This window comes from Hyperolius riggenbachi, chromosome 7 (assembly GCF_040937935.1).
Source record: "Hyperolius riggenbachi isolate aHypRig1 chromosome 7, aHypRig1.pri, whole genome shotgun sequence".
In the NCBI taxonomy this organism is placed as follows: domain Eukaryota; kingdom Metazoa; phylum Chordata; class Amphibia; order Anura; family Hyperoliidae; genus Hyperolius; species Hyperolius riggenbachi.
The window spans coordinates 45,719,038-45,741,083 of NC_090652.1; the positions used below are offsets into that span (position 1 = coordinate 45,719,038).

At 44.5% G+C, this 22,046-nt stretch overlaps 1 protein-coding gene across 1 annotated transcript; it reads left to right on the forward strand.

Moving 5' to 3' along the window:
• The first annotated feature begins 1,302 nt into the window (after positions 1-1,302).
• On the forward strand, positions 1,303-20,063 carry LOC137525999 (golgin subfamily A member 6-like protein 25). Its single transcript, XM_068247208.1, has 2 exons — positions 1,303-1,375; positions 17,464-20,063. Exon 2 carries the CDS (start codon positions 17,472-17,474, stop codon positions 20,061-20,063), a length of 2,592 nt encoding a protein of 863 aa, XP_068103309.1. The 5' UTR covers positions 1,303-1,375; positions 17,464-17,471.
• The last annotated feature ends 1,983 nt before the right edge of the window (positions 20,064-22,046 follow it).

Here is a 22,046-nt window from a genome sequence, read left to right on the forward strand (position 1 = left end):
GAGAGGGGGGGGGGGGGAGAGAGAGAGGGGGGGAGAGAGAGAGGGGGGGGGGGAGATAGTGGGGGGGGGGAGAGAGAGGGAGAGGTTAGATTAAAAAATGTAAAATATGTGCAAACATATACAAATAAGAAGTACATTTTTTTCTAAAGTAAAATGAGCCATAAATTACTTTTCTCCTATGTTGCTGGCATTTACAGTAGGTTGTAGAAATCTGACAGAAGCGACAGGTCTTGGACTAGTCCATCTCTTTATAGGGGATTCTCAGGGATATATTTATTTTCAAAAAGGCTTAGTGAATGGCAGTTGCTCTGTCCAACTGCCAAAAAACTGTGTAGGGAGCAGGGAAGCTGGCCAGCATCATTGTTTAAATCCTTTTTAGGGAATATCTTTCTAAATAATAAAAGCCTTGCTGAGAATCCCCTATGAAGAGATGAACTAGTCCAAAACCTGTCACTTCAGTCATATTTCTACTAACTACTGTAAGTGACAGCAACATAGGAGAAAAGTAATGTATGGCTCATTTTACTCTGAAAGAAACATATATTTGTCTATGTTTGCACATATTTTAAATTTTACAATTTTTCGCCATAGTGCCCCTTTAATAAAGTTAATGAAAAGTAGCAAGAAATTATTAAAATGGATGGATGGATGGATGGATCAATAGGTAGGTAGGTAGATAGATAGATAGATAGATAGATAGATAGATAGATAGATAGATAGATAGATAGATAGATAGATAGATAGGATAGATGATCTATGGTTGGGTGGATGGATGGCTAGAGAGAGAGAGTTAGAGTAGTTAAGTAGAATGTATGAATGCACTGAGGGTCTCCCTTTAAGTATGAAGTGTTGTAAGGAGGAGAAATAGATAGACAATCTATGGATGTGTGGATAGAGAGAGTTAGAATAGTTCAGTAGAATGTATGAATGCACTGAGGGTGGGAGACCCTTTAAGTATGAAGTGTTGTAAGGAGGTGAAATAGACAGACAGACAGACAATCTATGGATGTGTGGATAGAGAGTTAGAATAGTTCATTAGACTGTATGAATAGACTGGGGGTCCCCTTTTAAATATGAAGCGTTAGTGATAATACAGCCTGCAGCCTGATAAGCGGCTGATACAAGTCCAGGCACAGGAGACGCTGCCTGTTACTAATCATAGCTCTGCATTCACCTGTGGAAGCAAAGCAATACCGCCAGATTCATATCCAATGTGAGCAGGTGCTGGGCGGAGCCCGATCACTGCCTCATACAGAATCCATATCAGAGCATTCCTCTATACGGGACAATGCTCACCACATGGTAACGACCGGACGTCTTCCTTCTGAGAACACACATGGCTGGATGCCTCGTACCCAACCTGAGAGGAACAGAGGTGAATAGACATTCCTTTTATGCTACTTATATTACTGTTTATATTTTGCATTGCCATAGGGTCCTTTCACACTGTGTCTGTTGTGTCCTGTCGCAATGGACAATATCATTACATTGCACTGTGATACAATGATATTCATATGGTGCTATGAACATTGAGTTATAGCTCCCAACTGTACCTCTTTGGGAACCCTGTCACTCTGTCAGTCCCGTTTCGCCCATGAGGTGACATCCTCAGGTAGCAGAAGTCTGGGGGCAGAGAGTGCCTGTCCAACCTATACTGGGGGCAACTGTACCTGGCTAACCTATACTGGGGGCAACTGTACCTGGCTAACCTATACTGGGGGCAACTGTACCTGGCTAACCTATACTGGGGGCAACTGTACCTGGCTAACCTATACTGGGGGCAACTGTACCTGGCTAACCTATACTGGGGGCAACTGTACCTGGCTAACCTTTACTGGGGCAACTGTAACTGACTACCTATACTGGGGGCAACTGTACCTGGATAACGTATACTGGGGGCAACTGTACCTGGCTACCTATACTGGGGGCAACTGTACCTGGCTAATGTATACTGGGGCAACTGTACCTGGCTACCTACGTATACTGGGGCAACTGTACCTGGCTACCTACCTATACTGGGGGCAACTGTACCTGGCTACCTATACTGGGGGCAACTGTACCTGGCTACCTATACTGGGGCAACAGTACCTGGCTACCTATACTGGGACAACTGTACCTGGCTAACCTATACTGGGGGCAACTGTACCTGGCTAACCTATACTGGGGGCAACTGTACCAGGCTAACCTATACTGGGGGTAACTGTACCTGGCTAACCTATACTGGGGGTAACTGTACCTGGCTAACCTATACTGGGGGCAACTGTACCTGGCTAACCTATACTGGGGGCAACTGTACCTGGCTAACCTATACTGGGGGCAACTGTACCTGGCTAACCTATACTGGGGGCAACTGTACCTGGCTAACCTATACTGGGGGCAACTGTACCTGGCTAACCTATACTGGGGGCAACTGTACCTGGCTAACCTATACTGGGGGCAACTGTACCTGGCTAACCTATACTGGGGGCAACTGTACCTGGCTAACCTATACTGGGGGCAACTGTACCTGGCTACCAATACTGGTGGCACCTACACCTGGTTACCTACCTATACTGAGGGTGTTTTAGGGGGGCTCATCGCAGCTATGATATACGGTGCAAATTGTCGGGTGCTGTGTGACCATTCCAATTTGGGGGGGGGGGGGGGGGCACATCCTCACAAGTTTGCCTCAGGGAGAAAAAAGTCTAGCAGTGGCCCTGCCCTCTGTCACTCCCCATTTGTCCCTCTTTCAGGGCTGGTGTACAGATCTGTGTAAATATGTGTATTTGTGTCCTGAAAAAAAAGTGTTTAAATGACTCTAAACTTTATTTCCATCCTTTAAATTGATACATTTATTATTTATTTTCAAATGTTAATATGAAGGAATATAAACCAGGAAAGAAAGGAGCAGTGTGGTTGGAATTATAAAACAACACATTTTTCCTATGAAATCTTTGTAATAAGCATGACAAGGGGTATGGTGAGGGCGTGATTAGGGGTGTGGCAGAGGCGTGGCATAAGTATAAATCTTTCTTCTCTTCAAAAGTTGGAAGGTATGATTGAGTGCGGTGCGATGGGTTCCATCAGAGTAACGCACAGCATGCCGTGTTTAGAGGGCAACCCTGTTTATACACAGGGTGGTGCACGAGAGACCGGCCCAATTGCCCGCCTGGAGCAAGAGTTTACCTCTCACTCTGTACTTACATCTTGTGTCCTTGTGTGTGTTGTGCTTTATTGATGCCTGTGTATGTATATATTTGGTGCCGTATGAAAGCGTAACCCATACATCTGCCTGTATTCTTGTGGCGGGAAGCCGGGGCCATGTTCTAAGTAGAGATGGCCCGAACAGGTCGCTGGCGAGCAGTATTCTGCGAACATCCGCTGTTCACAGTCGCAGCAAACATTTGGCGTGTTCGATTCGCCCCATACATCATCATTGAGCTAAACTTTGACCCCTTACCTCACAGTCAGCAGACACATGGCAGCCAATCAGCTAGTACCCCTTCCTGGACCCCCCCCCCCCCCCCACACACACACACACACACACACACACACACACACACACACACCCTATCAAAAAGCAATTGCGATGGCCATATTGGATTAATTCTCTGCTGGCTGCTGACTGTTAGTGAGAGCAGGGACAGACTTGCTGCAGATAGGTAGGAAAAGCATTAGCTAGGCCTGTGTTCTTTTTTATTATTATTTAGTATTTATATAGCACCAACATCTTCTGCAGACCTGTACAGAGTATATATAGTCTTGTCCCTAACTGTCCCTTGGAGGAGCTCACAATCTAGTCCCTACCCATAGTTATATGTCTATATCGTGTAGTGTATGTATTGTAGTTTAGGGACAATTTAGGGGGAAATCACTTAGCTTATCTGTATGTTTTTGGGATGTGGGAGGAAACCACAGTGCCCAGAGAAAACCCACACAGACACAGGGAGAACATACAAAGTCCTTGCAGATGTTGACCTGGCTGGGATTCAAACCAGGGACCCAGCGCTGAAAGGCAAGAGCGCTAACCACTACGCCACCATGTTCTTGCACCTCACTTGCTGTGAAAGCACTTCAAACAGCCCTATTGACTGCTAGCACATCAGTCTCCTGTGTTTTTTTTTTTTTGTGTGTGACACTCCTCAGCCCACTGACACCCAGAGCTGTGTACACACTACTGCTGTTGCTTCATTAAGTTGCAGGCACAGAACCACTCCAGTGCATTATTATTTCACTGTAATCTGATAGTACTATTGAATTTCTGTATGTGAGACACTCCACAGCCCACTGACACCCAGTGCATAATGTGATTTCTGCCCTTTAGGGATTAATACCCAACTTTGCGTCAACTCCGCAATTTTTGGTGGGACTTTTGACATGGGTCCCCCTCCGGCATGCCACAGTCCAGGTGTTAGACCCCTTGAAACAACTTTTTTTTATCACTTTTGGCCAGAAACAGTCTTTGTAGGTTTTAAAATTAGCCTGCCCATGGAAGTCTATGGCGGTTCGGCAGATTTGCCTGTTCGCGAACATTTGCCGAAGTTCTCGCTCGCCGTTCACGAACAGAAAATTCTATGTTCGCGACATCTCTAGTTCTAAGTTGGTAAAACTGAATTTGGTATGACTTGTTATACTTAAAGTGAACCTGAGGTGATCCTAAGGTCAAAAACAGATACTTACCTAAGAAGAGGGAAAGTCTCTGGATACTTCAGAAGCTACCCACGTCCTCCTCCAGACCACCACGGGTGTCCGGGACCCTTCTGAAGGTCCCCAAGTGCATGGCTGCTCTCCTCTTCATGGACTCCATGCTGCTCCTATGCAAGTACTGTGGCGAGCGGTGAGCGACGTCAACGGCAAAGTCCATGTGGCGACTCATCAGTAAGCCCATTTTTTGGAACCAGCACTCTCTGGTCCATAAGGAGCCAGATACTGTTGGTACACAATGGTTAATATATGTATACAATATCTATAGTGTTGTTTTTTGTTTTTTTAATAGCAGCTAACAAAATGCACACAGTATCTAAGGAAACAAATATGCTTATGTGGGGAAGTAGAAGAGAATTTAGGCACGATGGAAGTTTTTGCCTACCACTGATGATCACCTGGCTTTTTTTTTGTAAGATTTGGTGGAATCTATCATCTACCAGGCCCCTAGACTCTTTACAGGCCATAGGCAACTGCCTAGGGTTGCTTCATGGATGATCTGGTTCTGGGAGAGAAGCATAATAAACTCATACTATCAGGGTCAGTTCTAGACTTTTCGCTGCCTGAGGCAAACTTGTGAGGATACGCCCCCTCCTCAGTCAGGACAACAGTGCCACCTCCTCCCTTCTGCTGTGCAAGTCAAATGAAACACTGCTGCTCTCCTGTCTCACTGTCAGACTCCTCACACAGCACAACAAGCTGCTTTTCCCCAGTGATGACCTCTTTACCTCGCTCTCCTCTCGCTTCTTCTCCTACTGTGACTGCATGCTGTTACAAATATGCCGCCCCTGTAATCTCTGCGCCTGATGCAATGTTTCACCTTGCTTCATGAGAGAACCGGCCCTGCATATTATGCAGAACACAAATGTTTACTATCCCGAAATTGATAGAATCTGAATATGTATAATCTTATATCTAAGTATGATATGATAGTGTTCAAAATGTTTTCCAGGGGAAATTGAAAAAATAATAAATTATTTTTTCATGTCTGACAGATTTTAATTATAGTACACATTAAGTGAGAGGGATATGAAGGCTGACATATTTATTTTCTTTTAAACAATACCAGTTGCCTGGCAATCCTGTTGCTCTTTCATCAATAGTGACTGAATCACACAAATGAAACAAGCATGCAGCTAATCCAGTCAGACTTCAGTCAGAAACATCTGATCTGCATGCTTGTTCCGGGACTGTGACTAAAAGCATTAGGGGCAGAGGATCAGCAGGACAGCCAGGCAATGTGCATTGCTTAAAGAGGAAGTTTAGCAAAAAGTGGAAAAAATAAATACATTGCAAAGTGAGAAGTTATGCCTCGTTCACATTAGGCACCTGATCACAAGCCATCCGCGTTGCCGTGCGCTGCGCTGCTGATCCCATTCATTACAGTGAATGAGATCAGCAATGCGCTTTGCTAAAAATGCGTGCAGTAGTGCGATAGTCTGAAAGTCAGAAGTGTTCTCTAAGCACTCTGATGTTCTTGCTGATTGCCATACGTGCTGCCGTAATGTGCATGGAGGTGCGTATAGTGTAAGCGAGGCCTAAAAAAATAGAAGAGAGATCAAGAAATGATTGATATTCGCCATGTAATTTGTTCATATTGTTGATCCACAATCAGCCTGCAAGTAATCATCTTTATTACTGGCAGACAAAAAAAAAAACTAGACAGCACCGACTGCCATTATCCATAACCGCTCCCCCTAACAATGCAATAGGCTAAAAGGTTGTCTTTTCACAGATATACATACTGTATGCACAGAGGCACATACTGGTTGCCTGGCAGCTAGAAACGGAGTGCTGTAAAAACAGCGACGGAGATTTGGGCGCCGCTGGCGCCACGATAGGGCGTAATAGGTATTACCCATATAGCGGCACTCAGTGAGTAGTTTGGGTGTCGTCAAAAGACGGTGTACAAATTACTACCGCCAGCAATAGCTGGAAGCCAAATTACATCTTTCCCCACTATTAATGGCGATCTGGAAGGGGAAGAGTAATTAGTGCTGCCAGAACCTTTGCAGGAGCAGGATGAGCTGTTTTTTGGCTTAACCCTGCATCCAAATCTCCAGATGGCTTAATCATATGTATGCTTTAGAAACAGCCATTATTTCCCACAATGCAACAAGGTTCACAGGCAGGAAACTGTCAGAACTATGGTCCCGACATCACACCAGAGCCGGATTAAGGCCAAATGGAGACCTAAGCAAAGGGGCACATTTGGGCACCCCTCTCTCAAACCCCCCCATATATGTGTATATATATATATATATATATATATATATATATATATATATAGATAGATAGACAGATAGAAAGATAGATAGATATATGTATATATCTACCTATCTATATATAGATAGATACACTACACTGTCCTGCCTGCACTGTGTGCTCTAACACTACTGAGCAAGGAGGAAGGGGGAGGGCGAGGGCCAATGATGTCAGCAGCAGCTGACGCAATGACGAGCTCGGAACGGGGGGGGGGGGGGTGCGCCGGCGCACGCTGATTGGCTCTTGCTGAGGACTGGAGAGCCTCTGTTTGCCATCGCAACGGCGATGCTCGGTCAGCCAGCCTCAGTGTTTCTTCCATAGCAGCAGCACGGCGCGGGCACGGACGGGCAGGAAGATAATTGTGTACTGCAGATCATGCTGGTGATGGGGCCACTCATCCACACACAGCGCCACAGCCACAGCCTGCCTGGGAATACCCTCTGTGCGGCTCAGAGGGGGCCCTTTGGACACCCAATGGGGCCCCAATCAGGTGCTTGAGGTGCCTGGTTGATGGTCCGGCCCTGCATCACACTGTGGGAGGGGTTTCATCATCAGCCATGCAGACCTCTCCCCAATGATCTAGTCGACAAATGGTAAAGATTTCTCATGGGAAAGTGGGTATCAGCTACTGATTGAGATGCAGTTTAATCCTTGGTTGCAGTTCCTCTTTAAAAGCAAATAATAATTTCAGTATGTTAGCTTCTGTATCCCTCTCACCTCAGGTTCCATTTAGCATAAGTAATCACAACTTTTTTTCAAAATGTTTGACTAAAAGTAGGGATGGGACGAATCCACAATTTTTTCGAATCCGAATCCGAATCCGAATCTGAAAAGGTTCTCGAATATCTCGAACCTTTCGAATCCCGAATCTAACGAATCCTGCACATAAGAATTGTGCGATCCGTGGTATAGTTGCCCGCAGTATAGGTACCCAGGCATAGGTAGCGAGGTAAAGGTGCCTTCAGTATAGCTAGCTAGGTATGGGTGCCTTCAATATTGGTAGCTTTCAGTATAGGTAGCAAGGTATAGGGGCCTGCAGTTTAGGTAGCAGGGTATATGGGCCTTCAGTATAGGTAGCAGGGTATATGGGCCTTCAGTATAGGTAGCAGGGTATATGGGCCTTCAGTATAGGTAGCAGGGTATATGGGCCTTCAGTATAGGTAGCAGGGTATATGGGCCTTCAGTATAGGTAGCAGGGTATATGGGCCTTCAGTATAGGTAGCAGGGTATATGGGCCTTCAGTATAGGTAGCAGGGTATATGGGCCTTCAGTATAGGTAGCAGGGTATATGGGCCTTCAGTATAGGTAGCAGGGTCTATGGGCCTTCAGTATAGGTAGCAGGGTATATGGGCCTTCAGTATAGGTAGGTAGCAGGGTATATGGGCCTTCAGTATAGGTAGGTAGCAAGGTATAGAGGCCTTCAGTATCGGTAGCAAGGTACATGTGCCTTCAGTATCAGTAGCAAGGTATAGTGGCCTTCAGTATAGGTAGCACAGTACATGTGCTTTCAGTATTGGTAGGTAACTAGGTATAGGGGCCTTCAGTATAGGTAGTAGGGTATATGTGCCTTCAGTATAGGTAGCAGGGTATATGTGCCTTTAGTATAGGTAGGTAGCTAGGTATAGGGGCCTTCAGTATAGGTAGTAAGGTACATGTGCCTTCAGTATAGGTAGGTAGGTAAAGGGACCTTCAGTATAGGTAGCAGAGTATAGGGCCTTAAGTATAGGTAGGTGGTAGGTATAGGGGCCTTTAGGTAGGTAGGTAGGTAAAGGGACCTTCAGTATAGGTAGCAGGGTATAGGGACTTAATTATAGGTAGGTATGTAGGTAGGTATAGGGGCCTTTAGGTAGGTAGGTAAAGGGACCTTCAGTATAGGTAGCAGGGTATAGGGCCTTAAGTATAGGTAGGTATGTAGGTAGGTAGGTATAGGGGCCTTTAGGTAGGTAGGTATAGGGGCCTTTAGGTAGGTAGGTAGGTAGGTACGTATAGGGGGCCTTTAGGTAGGTATAGTGGCCTGAAGGTAGGTAGGTAGGTATAGTGGCCGGTAGGTAGGTAGGTATAGTGTCCTGTAGGTAGGTAGGTAGTTAAAGGGACCTTCAGTATAGGTAGCAGGGTATAGGGCCTTAAGTATAGGTAGGTATGTAGGTAGGTAGGTATAGGGGCCTTTAGGTAGGTAGGTATAGGGGCCTTTAGGTAGGTAGGCATGTATAGGGGGCCTTTAGGTAGGTAGGTAGGTATAGATGCCTGTAGGTAGGTATAGGGGCCTTTAGGTAGGTAGGTAGGTACATATAGGGGGCCTTTAGGTAGGTATAGGGGCCTGTAGGTAGGTAGGTATAGTGGCCGGTAGGTAGGTACGTATAGGGGGCCTTTAGGTAGGTATAGGAGCCTGTAGGTAGGTAGGTATAGTGGCCGGTAGGTACGTATAAGGGGCCTTTAGGTAGGTATAGGGGCCTGTAGGTAGGTAGGTATAGTGGCCGGTAGGTAGGTAGGTACATATAGGGGGCCTTTAGGTAGGTATAGGGGCCTGTAGGTAGGTAGGTATAGTGGCCGGTAGGTAGGTACGTATAGGGGGCCTTTAGGTAGGTATAGGGGCCTGTAGGTAGGTAGGTATAGTGGCCGGTAGGTAGGTACGTATAGGGGGCCTTTAGGTAGGTATAGGGGCCTGTAGGTAGGTAGGTATAGTGGCCGGTAGGTAGGTACGTATAGGGGGCCTTTAGGTAGGTATAGGGACCTGTAAGTAGGTAGGTATAGTGGTAGGTAGGTAGGTGTCGCTCCCCCCCGTGCCTCCTCCGCTCACCCCCACGGCCTCCTCCGTCCCCCGTGCCTCCCCCTTGCATAGAAGTGAGCATTGGCTCACCTAACACCTGGCCGGGATTCCCTACCTGCCGCCAGCGCAGACCCGCAGACCTCTTGCTTCCTCCTCTGTTCCCTCTAGTGATCGGCATTTGCATACGCGTCATCACTGAAGCGCCGGGCGGTTACTAGAGGGAACAGAGGAGGAAGCAAGAGGTCTGCGGGTCTGCGGCTCTGCGCTGGCGGCAGGTAGGGAATCCCGGCCAGGTGTTAGGTGAGCCAATGCTCACATCTATGCAAGGGGCAAGCGGAGGAGGCGCGGAGGGGTCGGAAGAGGCCGAGCGGGGGATCGGCGGTTGCGCGCGGGGATTCGGCGGATTCGTTAAGGGGGAAATGGCGTCGGGATTCGAATCCACGAATCTCGAATATTTCCCAATATTCGAGGGATTCGTGGATTCGCCGGATTCGTCGTCCCATCTCTAACTAAAAGTAATCCTCCTCAGTCTCTAAAGAGCAATGCAGCTTTGGCATTAATATACAAATTGTTATTAACAGTCCTTGCAAGCCGGGGAGTTTCCTACCTGCCTGAAGCAATAATCAGGCTACAATTCAAGAAACCATCCTTAGGTCCGGATATTCTGAGCAGCTACAAACTTATCTCCAACCTCCCCTTCCTGGGAATAGTTATTGAGAAGGCTGCATATCTCCAACCTGAAGCCAGACTCTCAAACAGAGCGGGACAAGGTCATTCAGCACCCAAGGCTTAAGCCCTATACACACGCTCAACAGCGGGCTTTTATGCAGCACAATTGTCAAACAACTTTTGTTGTGAAACAAGTTGAGACAGGCAGCTAAAAAAAGTATTTTGCTATTGTTCAAAAAGCTGATAAGGGCCCTTTTACACTTAATCAGTTGCTCTCAGTTAAAACAGAAAGAAAACTGATTTGAAAAGTAATGCCCATGTTTTCCTATGGCACCTTTTACACTTAACGCGTTTTAACTGAAATCTTCTTCCCAATGTACTGCTATGGAAAAAACGTGCACTAATGCATACTAACGCGTACTACGCATACTAACGAGTACTACGCATACTAACGAGTACTACGCATACTACGCATACCAACTGATTAAGTGTAAAAGGGCCCTAAGACTGATAAGAAGTCAATGCAACTGTTGGATTGACTTCTTATCAGTCTTACCAGCTTTTTGAACAATTGCAATAGACTTTTTTTAGCTGTTTCAACTTGTTTCACAACAAAAGTTGTTCAACAAGTGTGCTGCATAAAATACAGCTGTTGAGCGTGTGTATGAGGCTTAAGACACCACAGTGCGCCCCTCCATTCCTCTCACCCCAGCCTCACACACTGATTGCTATTAGACTATGATCTTATCAATCGAGCCGCATCAGCGGCTCGATTCAAAAGACACATTGTGCCGTGTAGACGCAGCTTAAAGGGAACCAGAGAGGAATGGAGCCTGGAAAATAGAAACAGCTTTTATACATACCTGGAGCTTCTTCCAGCCCCATAAGCCTGGATCGCTCCCACGCCGCCATCCTCCGCTTCCTGGAACCGCCGGTACCGGGCCCGTCACTTCCGGTGGACGCGGCCAATTGTCCGCATCACAGGGGCTCCCTCCATACCCGTACGCATGAGGCTGCGCAGTAGGCAGCGGCAGCGTCATGCGTACTTGTATAGAGGGAACTCCGTGTGATGCGGAGAATCGGCCGCGTCCGCCGACCGACTCGCGGCAATGACGGGACCCGGTGGCGGCGGATCCAGGCAGCAGAGGACGGCGCCGTGGGAGCGATCCGTGCGTATGGGGCTGGAGGAAGCCCCATGTATGTATAAAAGCTGTTTTTTTATCCTCTCTGGTTCCCTTTAAGAGGTGCCCCAGGGCCCCCAACACCTTAATCTCTAGTTATCTGGCTTGCAGTCACTGCCATCTTTCCCCCTTTCTTATTTCTCTCTGCTTTAAACACAATATGGGAATAATAGCTGAGTGAGTTGGGCGCCCCCTCCTACACTGCGCCCTGAGGCTGGAGCCTCTCTCGCCTCTGCCTCGGCCCCGCCCTGCTCTCAAGGAACAACATCTTTGACCCTTACTACAGTCTGGCTTCAAGAAACACCACAGCTGTGAAACAAAGTGTTCCATCCTGATGCTGCTTGATCTCTCAGTGGCTTTTGATACAAATGATCATGAAATCTTGCTTAAAGTGGGCCTGAACTCAGAACTTCTTCTGTGTTCTAAAAGATAAGCAACAGCATAATAACCTTTAACCACTTAATGAAACCAGACTTATAAAAACGTCCTGCTAGAGCCTCTTAACTGCTCCAGGATGTTTTTATAAGTCAGACAGTGTTGCTGCCGCTGTGCGTGTGCACATGAGATTAGTGAGGAAAAAAAAAAAACCTAGAAAAAATACACCTTTATTTCCAAATAATATATTGTCACCATACTTTGTACTAGGGACATATTTAAAGTCTTGTTATAACCAGGACAAATAGGCAGATACAATGTGTGGGTTCTATGTACAGTAGCAGTGTTTATATTAAAACTATAGGGGATGTAAATGGAGAAATAGTGTATTTTTTCCTTGTTTTTCCCTTTAAAATGCATAGAAAAGAAAGTAATTACTGAAAACAAATATCAACCCCAAAAAGCCCAATTGGTGGTGAAAAAACAAGCTATAGAACATTTCATTGTGATTAGTAATGATTAAGCTATTGGCAAATGAAAGGGATGAGCACTGAGAGGTGAAAATCACTCTTGTCGGGTAAAAACTGCTTTGGGGTGAAGTGGTTAAAGGAAAAACATTTCTTTGTTACAGCAGGCATAGGGTTAAAATCTTGTGTTTACAAATTAGCTGCTCTGCTGAGGCAACCAGCTAAAATATCCAATTACAGTTGTGATTAGTCACAGATGAGGGGGGATTAGACGGGCTAAACTCTCTAAATACATGCAGGGTGCACTTCCCTATATTTTCCTTCGGTCCTGTGTGAGAGTTCAGGTTCACTTTAACAGGCTGCAAGAGTACTGTGGCATTGATGGTTTTAGTCCCCCAATGGTTCTCCTCCTTCCTGGCTGGCAAAACACAAAGGGTAGCCTTGGGGCATTTCCAGTCCAACCCTGTACCGCTAAAATATAGTGTGCCCCAGGGCTCAATACTATCCCCTTTGTTGTTCACCATATACAGGGACGGATATAGACCAAGTTGCCCCAAGTTGCGCCTGGGGCAAGGTCAGGTTTTGGCGCCTAAACTGCCATTCCTCATCCACATTTTGCCGCCTTTTTAAGAATTCAACAAACTGCGCCTGGGGCAAGATACACGCTTGCCCCCCCCCCCCCCCCCCCCCCTAGATCCGTTCCTGACCATATACATGCTACGACTCCGGAAAATTATGCAAAAACAGACTGACATGCCACTGCTATGCTGATGAAACCCAGCTATATACCTATTTAATTCAAACCTGACATGACAGACCCCATTCCAAAGACAAACACACGCCTCACTGAGCTGCAGGAGAGGATGAATGACAACTGGCTTCAACTAAATGCTGACAAAAAAGTACACAATGAAGAAAAGAAAATCTGCACCTATAGTCTGATCAGCAGCTGAAATGGACTAGGCAAGCCTCCAATACCAATCAATTCAATGTATTAAAACAATGTCCACAGCGCTAATAAAAGTTTTAGCACTTTTTATTCAAATTCACAATAAGCAATAAAAAACATGGATCTCAAGCTAAAATTAGCACCTTTCCCCTTTAAACCACAATGCCACTATACACACAACACTCATTCAGACTCACTGCAGTGAGCTTGTGTATGCAAAAAAGGGTCTAAAAAAGGGGGATCCCAGTAAAAGATCTATGTAATCCACTGTAGAAAAGATGACGTGCTACATAAGCATACTCCACCATAGGTAGGCAAAATAGTTCAACATTAATTGCGCGTATATCCAAAACTAATAAGATAGTTAATAGTTTCTTTAACTTCAAACACGTTGCACCAGAAAAGTCCAAGCTTATAAGCAGATAATGGTGATTCAGGAGATCAGCCTAGCATTCAATCAAATAAACCTCCGCACATAGATGAACAATACTTTACCTTCCTGGTAATAAGGTTGATCTGTCGGTTGCGCTCATAGCTCCCAACTGTCCCTCTTTTGGAGGGACAGTCCCTCTTTGGGAGCCCTGTCACTCTGTCCCTCTTTCCTCCTCATTTGTCCCTCTTTCAGGACTTTGTCCCTCTTTCTATGTAAATATATATATTTCTCTACTAAAAAATGTGTTTGATTGACTCTAAACTTTATCCCCATCCTTTAACTACTAGCCGACCGCGTCACGCCGATGGGCGTGGCCACGGTTGCAGCCCCAGGACCGCCGATCTGCAGCAGCGCTGTACTGGGGACAGCCATGTCACACGGCTGTCCCCTCCTGAGGCACAGAAGTGATCGGCTGTCATAGGCTGAAGCCTATGACAGTTGATCACGGGGATTGGCTGGCGGTGGGAGAGAGGGAGGGGGGGTTACAATAGTTTAAAATGTTACTATGAAGGAAAATGAACCAGCATAGAGAGGACCAGTGTGGTTTGAATTATAAAACAACATATTTTTCTTATGAAATTTTTATAGTATGCGTGACTAGGGGAGTGGTATGGACGTGATCAGAGGTGTGGCAGGGGCGTGGCTTAACTGTCCCTCTTTCTCATCTCAAAAAGTTGGAAGGTATGGTAGCGCTGCCTCAATCTGTCACTGGAGGATTATCCTAACCAGAGTGCAGCGCAGCATTTCCTGCATGTCGGATCGTGGATAACGGGAGCTCAAACTAACTCAAGTGTGTCTGCCCCGCAACCCACACTGCACAAACACCCTCTCTGCGCTCTGAAGTCTGGCCAGCAAAAGCAGCAGATTGAGGCAGCGCTACCGACAGATCAACCTTATTACCTGGAGGGTAAAGTATTGTTCATCTATCTGCGGAGGCTTATTTGATTGAATGCTAGGCTGGTCTCCTGAATCACCATTATCTGCTTATAAGTAAAGACTTTTTTGCTGCAACGTGTTTGAAGTTAACCTTTTGAGGACCACAGTGTTAAACCCCCCTAATGACCAGGCCATTTTAGGTAAAATAGGCTACTGCAGCTTTAAGGCCATGCTGCAGGGCCGCACAACACAGCACACAAGTGTTTCCCCCCCCCCCTTTTTCTCCCCACCAACAGAGCTCTCTGCTGCTGGGGTCTGATCGCTCCCCCAGTGTTTATTTTTTTTTTTATAAATATTTATGTGTTAATTTTTTAAATAAATGTGTCATTTTTTTTTATTCCCCAACCCGTTCTCCCCGCCAGTCAATCACTGTCATCAGCTGTCATAGGCTTCAGCCTAAGACAGCTGATCACCCCTGAGCCTCTGGAGGGGACAGCCGTGTCACACAACTGTCCCCAGTACAGCGCTGCCATAGATCGCAGCGCTGTACATGGTAATTAGTCGCTGTCTAACAGTCTCCAAGCGGCGTTCGCCGCTGGGAGACTGAAGGCGGAGCTCTGCCTACCAAGCAGGAGATGCGCGCGCAGCATGCGCACGATCTCCGTCGAAAGCAAGCCCCAGGACTGCTGCCGTGGCCATGCCCACCGGCGTGACACGGTCGGCAATAGGTTAAAGAAACTATCTTATCAGTCTTGGATATACGCGCAACTAATGTTGAACTATTTTGCCTACCTATGGTGGAGTATGCTTATGTAGCACGTCATTTTTTTCTACAGTGGATTACATAGATCTTTTACTGGGATCCCCCTTTTTTAGACCTTTTTTTGCATACACAAGCTCATTGTAGTGAGTCTGAATGAGTGTTGTATGTATAGTGGCATTGTGATTTAAAGGGGAAAGGTGCCTATTTTAGCTTGAGATCCATGTTTTTTTACTGCTTATTGTGAATTTGAATACAAAATGTTAAAACTTTTAAATGCTGACAAAACTGAAGGTCTCCTTATTGGAAGTCAGTGCCAAGCAGCAAAGCAGCTCCAGACTTTTCCAGTTAGGGTAGGGAACTCGGACCTTACTAATGCTGACATTGTGCCATCTTAGGTGTAATTGTTGATGAGGAATTACACTTTAGGAATCAGATGTCACCTGCTGTGAAACAGTCCTTTTTTCACCCAAAAAATATTGCAAAATTAAGCACCTCATGCCTTCAGAGGATCTTCCAACCCTAGTTCACACCTTCATCACATCACGGCTGGACTATTACAATGCCCTCTATGCAGGCATTCCAAATAAAGACCTAAACCACCTGCAGATGGTACAGAATGCTGCTGTAAGGCTGTTAAAGTGGATCCGAGATAAACTTTTACTCATTGCACAGTTGGGTTCCTTTCATACAGTTCAAAGGGCATTCCTCAGGCCAAAATACTTTTTTTTTTGTTTTAATACTCTAACTCCCTATAAACTAAACAAGCCTCGCCCACAGCTCCTTTTGTGCCTTTTCACTCTTAGAGCCATGTAGCAAGGGCTTATGGGAGCTCAGTTTGGGAAGGAGGAGGAGCAGGTTACTAGCCAGAGATTTCAGAGGCAGAGGGGAGGAGGGAGGAGTGAATTTGTCACAGCTTGAGGGCTGGAGATGCTATCAGCTTGCCTGTGTAATGTGACAAGCAAAACATGGCTGCCCTCATTGTATCACAGGAAGAAATAATCATATTCTGTTGAAGCTGTTTGCAGCTAGATTTGCTGTGTAAACCATCTAAACTTTAGGTAACATACATAGACAAGTTACTTGTTAAAGTTAGTTTTTCATCTCGGATCCGCTTTAACAAGCCAACCCTGCCACTGCCACTTAACACCATTTCTTTGCTCACTGTGCTGGCTATCCATACAAGGGAGAATCCTCTTCAAAATTGGCATGCTAACATTTAAATCTCTACACGACCTAGGCCCCTCCCACAATCTCAGATCAACAGGATCCAATAACTTGACCACTGTCAGAGTCCAACTAAAAACCTTTGGAGCAAGAGGCTTCTGTCATGCTGCCTTTACCCCTTGAAATGCCTTGCCTCACCCAATTAAGACAGCTCCAACCCTGGAGGTGTTTAAATCAAAACTGAAAAGCCTCCTGTTTAGTCTGACATTTATGATCACATACCCTTTTTTCCCCTGTACACATCACTATGTACTGATCTGAGTCATGCTCATGTACTTTGGGTTCTACAGGGAAAAAAGTGCTTTACAAATGTTTTGTTGTTGTTGTAGTTCAATGTAACACTGCAAATGACAACATTTCATGACATATTCCTAAAAATTTGGCATTTCAATCTCATTTAAGCACAGTATGCAAATTACTTTGTGCTGTTGGCTGGATAGTGTAATGGTTAAGGGCTCTACCTCTGACACAGGAGATCAGGGATTGAATCTCGGCTCTATCTGTTCAGTAAGCCAGCACCTATTCAGTAGGAGACCTTGGGCAAGTCTCCCTAACACTGCTACTGCCTATAGAGCGCGTCCTAGTGGCTGCTGCTCTGGCGCTTTGAGTCCGACAGGAGAAAAGCACAAAATAAATGTTCTGTGTTTGTTTGTTTGTTGTGGTCAACTCTGCTAACTGGAACAGTCACTGCCACAAACACACTTTAACAATTACTACAGAGCCATTTTTTTTTGTTTAGGGTTTTTTTCACAAATAAAAATTAAACTGCAGTGATTGATTAATTATTTTAAACACCTATTCTATTTTCCAGGCTAAATCATGGATCTAGTTCAAAAGAATGGTCAGCAAAGTGTCCTTCTTCAGGAAGAAAATGGTGGAGAAAACACTGAACACGCGGAAAACACTGGACAAAATAACATGCAACAATGGTTGAAGGACACCGAGGATCAGAAAATTAAACAAGTAAATGGACATGTCACTAATGGTCAGACATTTATTGAGGAAAATACCCATCAAGATCAAGAGAACAACAGTGAAAAGATGAACATCAAAAAAGAAGAGAGTGATCTAACTAAGGAAAACCTCAGCCATTCTAACAACATTAATCAAGGTGAGAACATCGAACAAGAGGGGCATAAAGATAAAGATCAAGATACACATAATCAGGAGGAACAGACAGATAAAGAGCAGGAGAGCATTACTCAAGAGCTGTCAACCAATCAGGAAGGGGAGCACAGAGGCAGCATCGAGATGGTCATCAATCATCAAGCAGAAAATGTCAATCGTGTTGAGAGGTTAACTGATATCGAAGATACAGAATGCAGTCAACAGAATCAAGAAGAAGAGCAGATTAATCATGATGAGAAGAAAATGCCACAAGAGATGGAGAAATTAAGAGAGCCCAGTACAGAGAACACCAATCATGAGGAGATCGTACATGAAGAAAATATCACTCAAGAGGAGGATCTTCATGAAAGGGATCAAGAGGAAGAGAAGAATAATCCTGATGAGAAGAAAATGCCTCAAGAGTTTTTGAATATCAGTCTACCTAGTACAAATCAAGAAAACATAAATCATGAGGAGGAGTTCATAAGTAAAGAAAATACCACTCGAGAGGAGGATCTTCATGAAAGGGACCAAGAGGAAAGTAAGAATAATGATGAGGAGAAAATGCCACAAGAGATTATGAATATCAGTCTACCTAGTACAAATCTACAGAACACAAACCATGATGAGATCATACGTGAAGAAAGCACCACTCAAGAGGAGGATTTTCATAATACGGATCAAGGGGAAGAGGAGAATAACCATGATGAGAAGAAAATGCCTCAAGAAATTATGAATATCAGTCTACCCGGTATAAATCAAAAGAACATCAATCATGAGGAGGCGTTCATACGTAAAGAAAATACAACTCAAGAGGAGGATTTCCATGAAAGGGTTCAAGAGGAAGAAAAGAATAATAATGATGAGGAGAAAATGCCTCAAGAGATTATAAATATCAGTCTACCAAGTGCAAATCCAGAAAACATCAATCATGATGGGGAGATCATAAATAAAGAAAATTACACTAAAGAGGAGGATCTTCATGAAAGGGATCAAGAGGAAAATAAAAATATTCATGATGAGAAGAAAATGCCTCAAGAGATTATAAATATCAGTCTACCTAGTACAAATCAAGAGAACACCAACCATGAGGAGATCCTGTGTGAAGAAAATACCACTCAAGAGGAAGATCTCCATGAAAAGAATCAAGAGGAAGAGAAGAATAATCATGATGAGATAAAAATGCCTCAAGAGATTATAAATATCAGTCTACCTAGTACAAATCAAGAGAACATCAGTCATGAGGAGGAGATCATAAGTAAAGAAAATACCAGTCATGAGGAAGATCTTCATGAAAGGAATCAAGAGGAAAAGAATAATCATGATGAGAAGAAAATGCTGCAAGAGATTATGAATATCAGTCTACCTAGTATAAATCAAGAGAACCCCAATCATGAGGAAGAGATCATAAATAATGAAAGCACCACTCAAGAAGAGGATCTCCATGAAATGTACAAAAATCAAGGGACACAAGACCTTAATCCAAAGACTTTTAACACAAGCCAAGAGGACCATGCCATAACAACGATGGAGGGAGACATCAATCAAAAGGAAGAGGAAGTTACTAATGAAATAGAGAAGTTGAGTGAAGTGCAGGAGGACATTTCTAGTAGGAAGCAAAGCTGTGAATTAGAGAGTGGCAACACAAACAAAGAAAGTGCTGATGCAAAAGTGGAGAACATGAAAGAAATTGAGAACACCGGTGGCAAAAAGCAGGATCTAAATCAGGAGGAGGAAATCATTAATCAAAAAGATGAGAGTCACTATGCAGATAATGAAAATATCAGAGATCAGGAGATCACCACTGAAGAAAAAGACAGCAAAACAAAAGATGAGGAAAACATTATGGAAGACAAGAAGATAATCAGTCAAGATGAGATTATGTTTATAGAGAACATAAACGATGCCAAAGAGAACATCACTCAAGGGAAGGAGAACATCAAAGAAGAAAATTTTATTCATGAAAATGAAAAAATTAGTATGGAGAACAATTGTGAAAAAGAGGACACCATGGAACAGACTTGGAAAGAACAAGAGGAATATAAAATTGCTAACCATGACACTAATCGAGAAGAGCCACATAGCAATCAAGAGCAGATGGAGGACACCAGAGAAGGCAAAGCAGAAGCAGAAGAAGAAGGAAAAGTATCAGATAATACAATAAATTCAGAAATTCCAGCATGGAAATCAATTGATGAAGACCTTGGCCTTCAACAAAAGGAAAAAATTGACATTTCGCACATGTGGGATCTAGAAGACTGTTTCTGGGATCGTAAGTATTCTGTAAAAAAAATAGCTTCCTGAAATGTGTGATGGTTCCCATTGACCTCTTGCCGACCGCGTCACGATGATGGGCATGGCCGCGGCAGCAGCCCCAGGACCGCCTAACGCCGATTGGCGTAAAGTCCTGGGGCTCTGTTTTGCAGGAGATCGCGCGCATCTCCTGCTTGGGGGCGGAGCTCCGCCCCGCCTTCAGTCTCCGAGCGGCGGGAGACTGTTAGACGGCGTAATTGCCGTCTATTTACATGGTGCAGTGCTGCGATCAGCAGCAGCGCTGCACTGGGGACAGCTGTGTGACACGGCTGTCCCCCTGGGGGACAAGAGAGCAATCGGCTCTCTTAGGGTGAAGCCTATGAGAGCTGATCGCCATGATTGGCTGGCTGGGGGGAGGGAGGGAGGGAGAGAGAGAGTATTTAAAGAAACAGGGTGTTTTTTTTTTTTTTAAAAAGCACCACTAATATTTATTTAAAAAAAAAATAAACAATGGGGGAGCGATCAGACCCCACCAACAGAGAGCTCTGTTGGTGGGGAGAAAAGGGGGGGGGATCACTTGTGTGCTATGTTGTGCGGCCCTTCAGCTTGGCCTTAAAGCTGCAGTGGCCTTTTTTACTAAAAATGGCCTGGTCCCTAGTCAGGTTTAACCCTGCAGCTCTCAAGAGGTTAATGATGGTTGAATGTTAAAATTATAATTTGGTTTGATTTAACTTTGACTGCAGTCCATTGAAGTCTACTGTATGTGGAAGTAGAAGAAAATTAGTTCTCAAAGAGACGCACCATAAAACACGTTGAAGGAAGGAGAATGTCTTACTGTAAGATAATGGACCTGATCCAATTCACTTTTTCTCCTTAGTTTTCCCCTAGTTGATATTTTCACATTTTATCAATAACATGCCTTTTAAGTCAACTGCAAGCAAGAAAATACAAAAAATATAAGTTTGGCAGTACTTTTTCATCTACTTTTTTGGTACTTTTTCAATTGCAGAGTGCTGCTGAAAAGTAATTTTAATAGTTTGCTCTAGAAAAATGGATTGTCATCATCTTCTTCACTTCATTCCTATTTTTATGTCTTTATTTATATACTATCTGATGGTCCGGCGTTGCCCGGGTATGTATTTGGCTGGTGTTGGCTCCGCCCACGTTTTCTAACCCTAACACACAATTATTCAATGACCAAGTTTGTGAGCTTTTCTGTCTTTGGCATCAATAATTTGCATTGAAATGAAACAAATCTGATTGGCTGTGGTCACAACCCCTTTTCTGAATTTGGACTTCAATTTCCCAATGACCACCTGTACCAGGTTTGAGGCTTGTGCCATTAACCGGCAGCAATTAAATATTACCCTTGAAAATTAATAGGTGGATTTTGATTGGCTTTTTTAGGCTCCGCCCACTGTTCTGAATATTAATCACAGTCACCCAGTGACAAATTGTGCAAAGTTTGTGAATCCTGCCATTAATATTGTTATAATGGCTGCTGTTTACATTTTCCCAGTGAAATTTGTATTTGTCTCCACCCACTTTTTGGTTATGACGATAAAAAATATCCTATATGTTATTCCAGGTAATGTACTATGTGTGTGCCAATTTCATTCAAATCCGCTCAGCCGTTGTTGCGTGATCGAGTAACAAACATCCAAACTTTCGCATTTATAATATTAGGGAGATTTTATGCATTTATATAGCTGTAACATCTTCCTCAGTACGTGGTCATGTCACTCAGTACATATGTCATGTCACTCCAAAGAGCTCACAATCTAATCCCTGCCATAGTCATAGTCTAATGACCCTACCATAGTCTAGGGGCAATTTTCTGTGTTTGCGCGAGTTTCCTCCAGGCACTCTGAGTCCCTTCCTCATCCAATTAATATAATTACCAGAAGGTTTAAAGAGACACTGTAAAAAAAAAGAGCCGCTGGGGGGTACTTACCTTGGGAGGGGGAAGCCTCTGGATTCTAATGAGGCTTCTTCCGCCCTCCGTCCCTCCTTTCGAGCGCCGTCAGCCGCTGA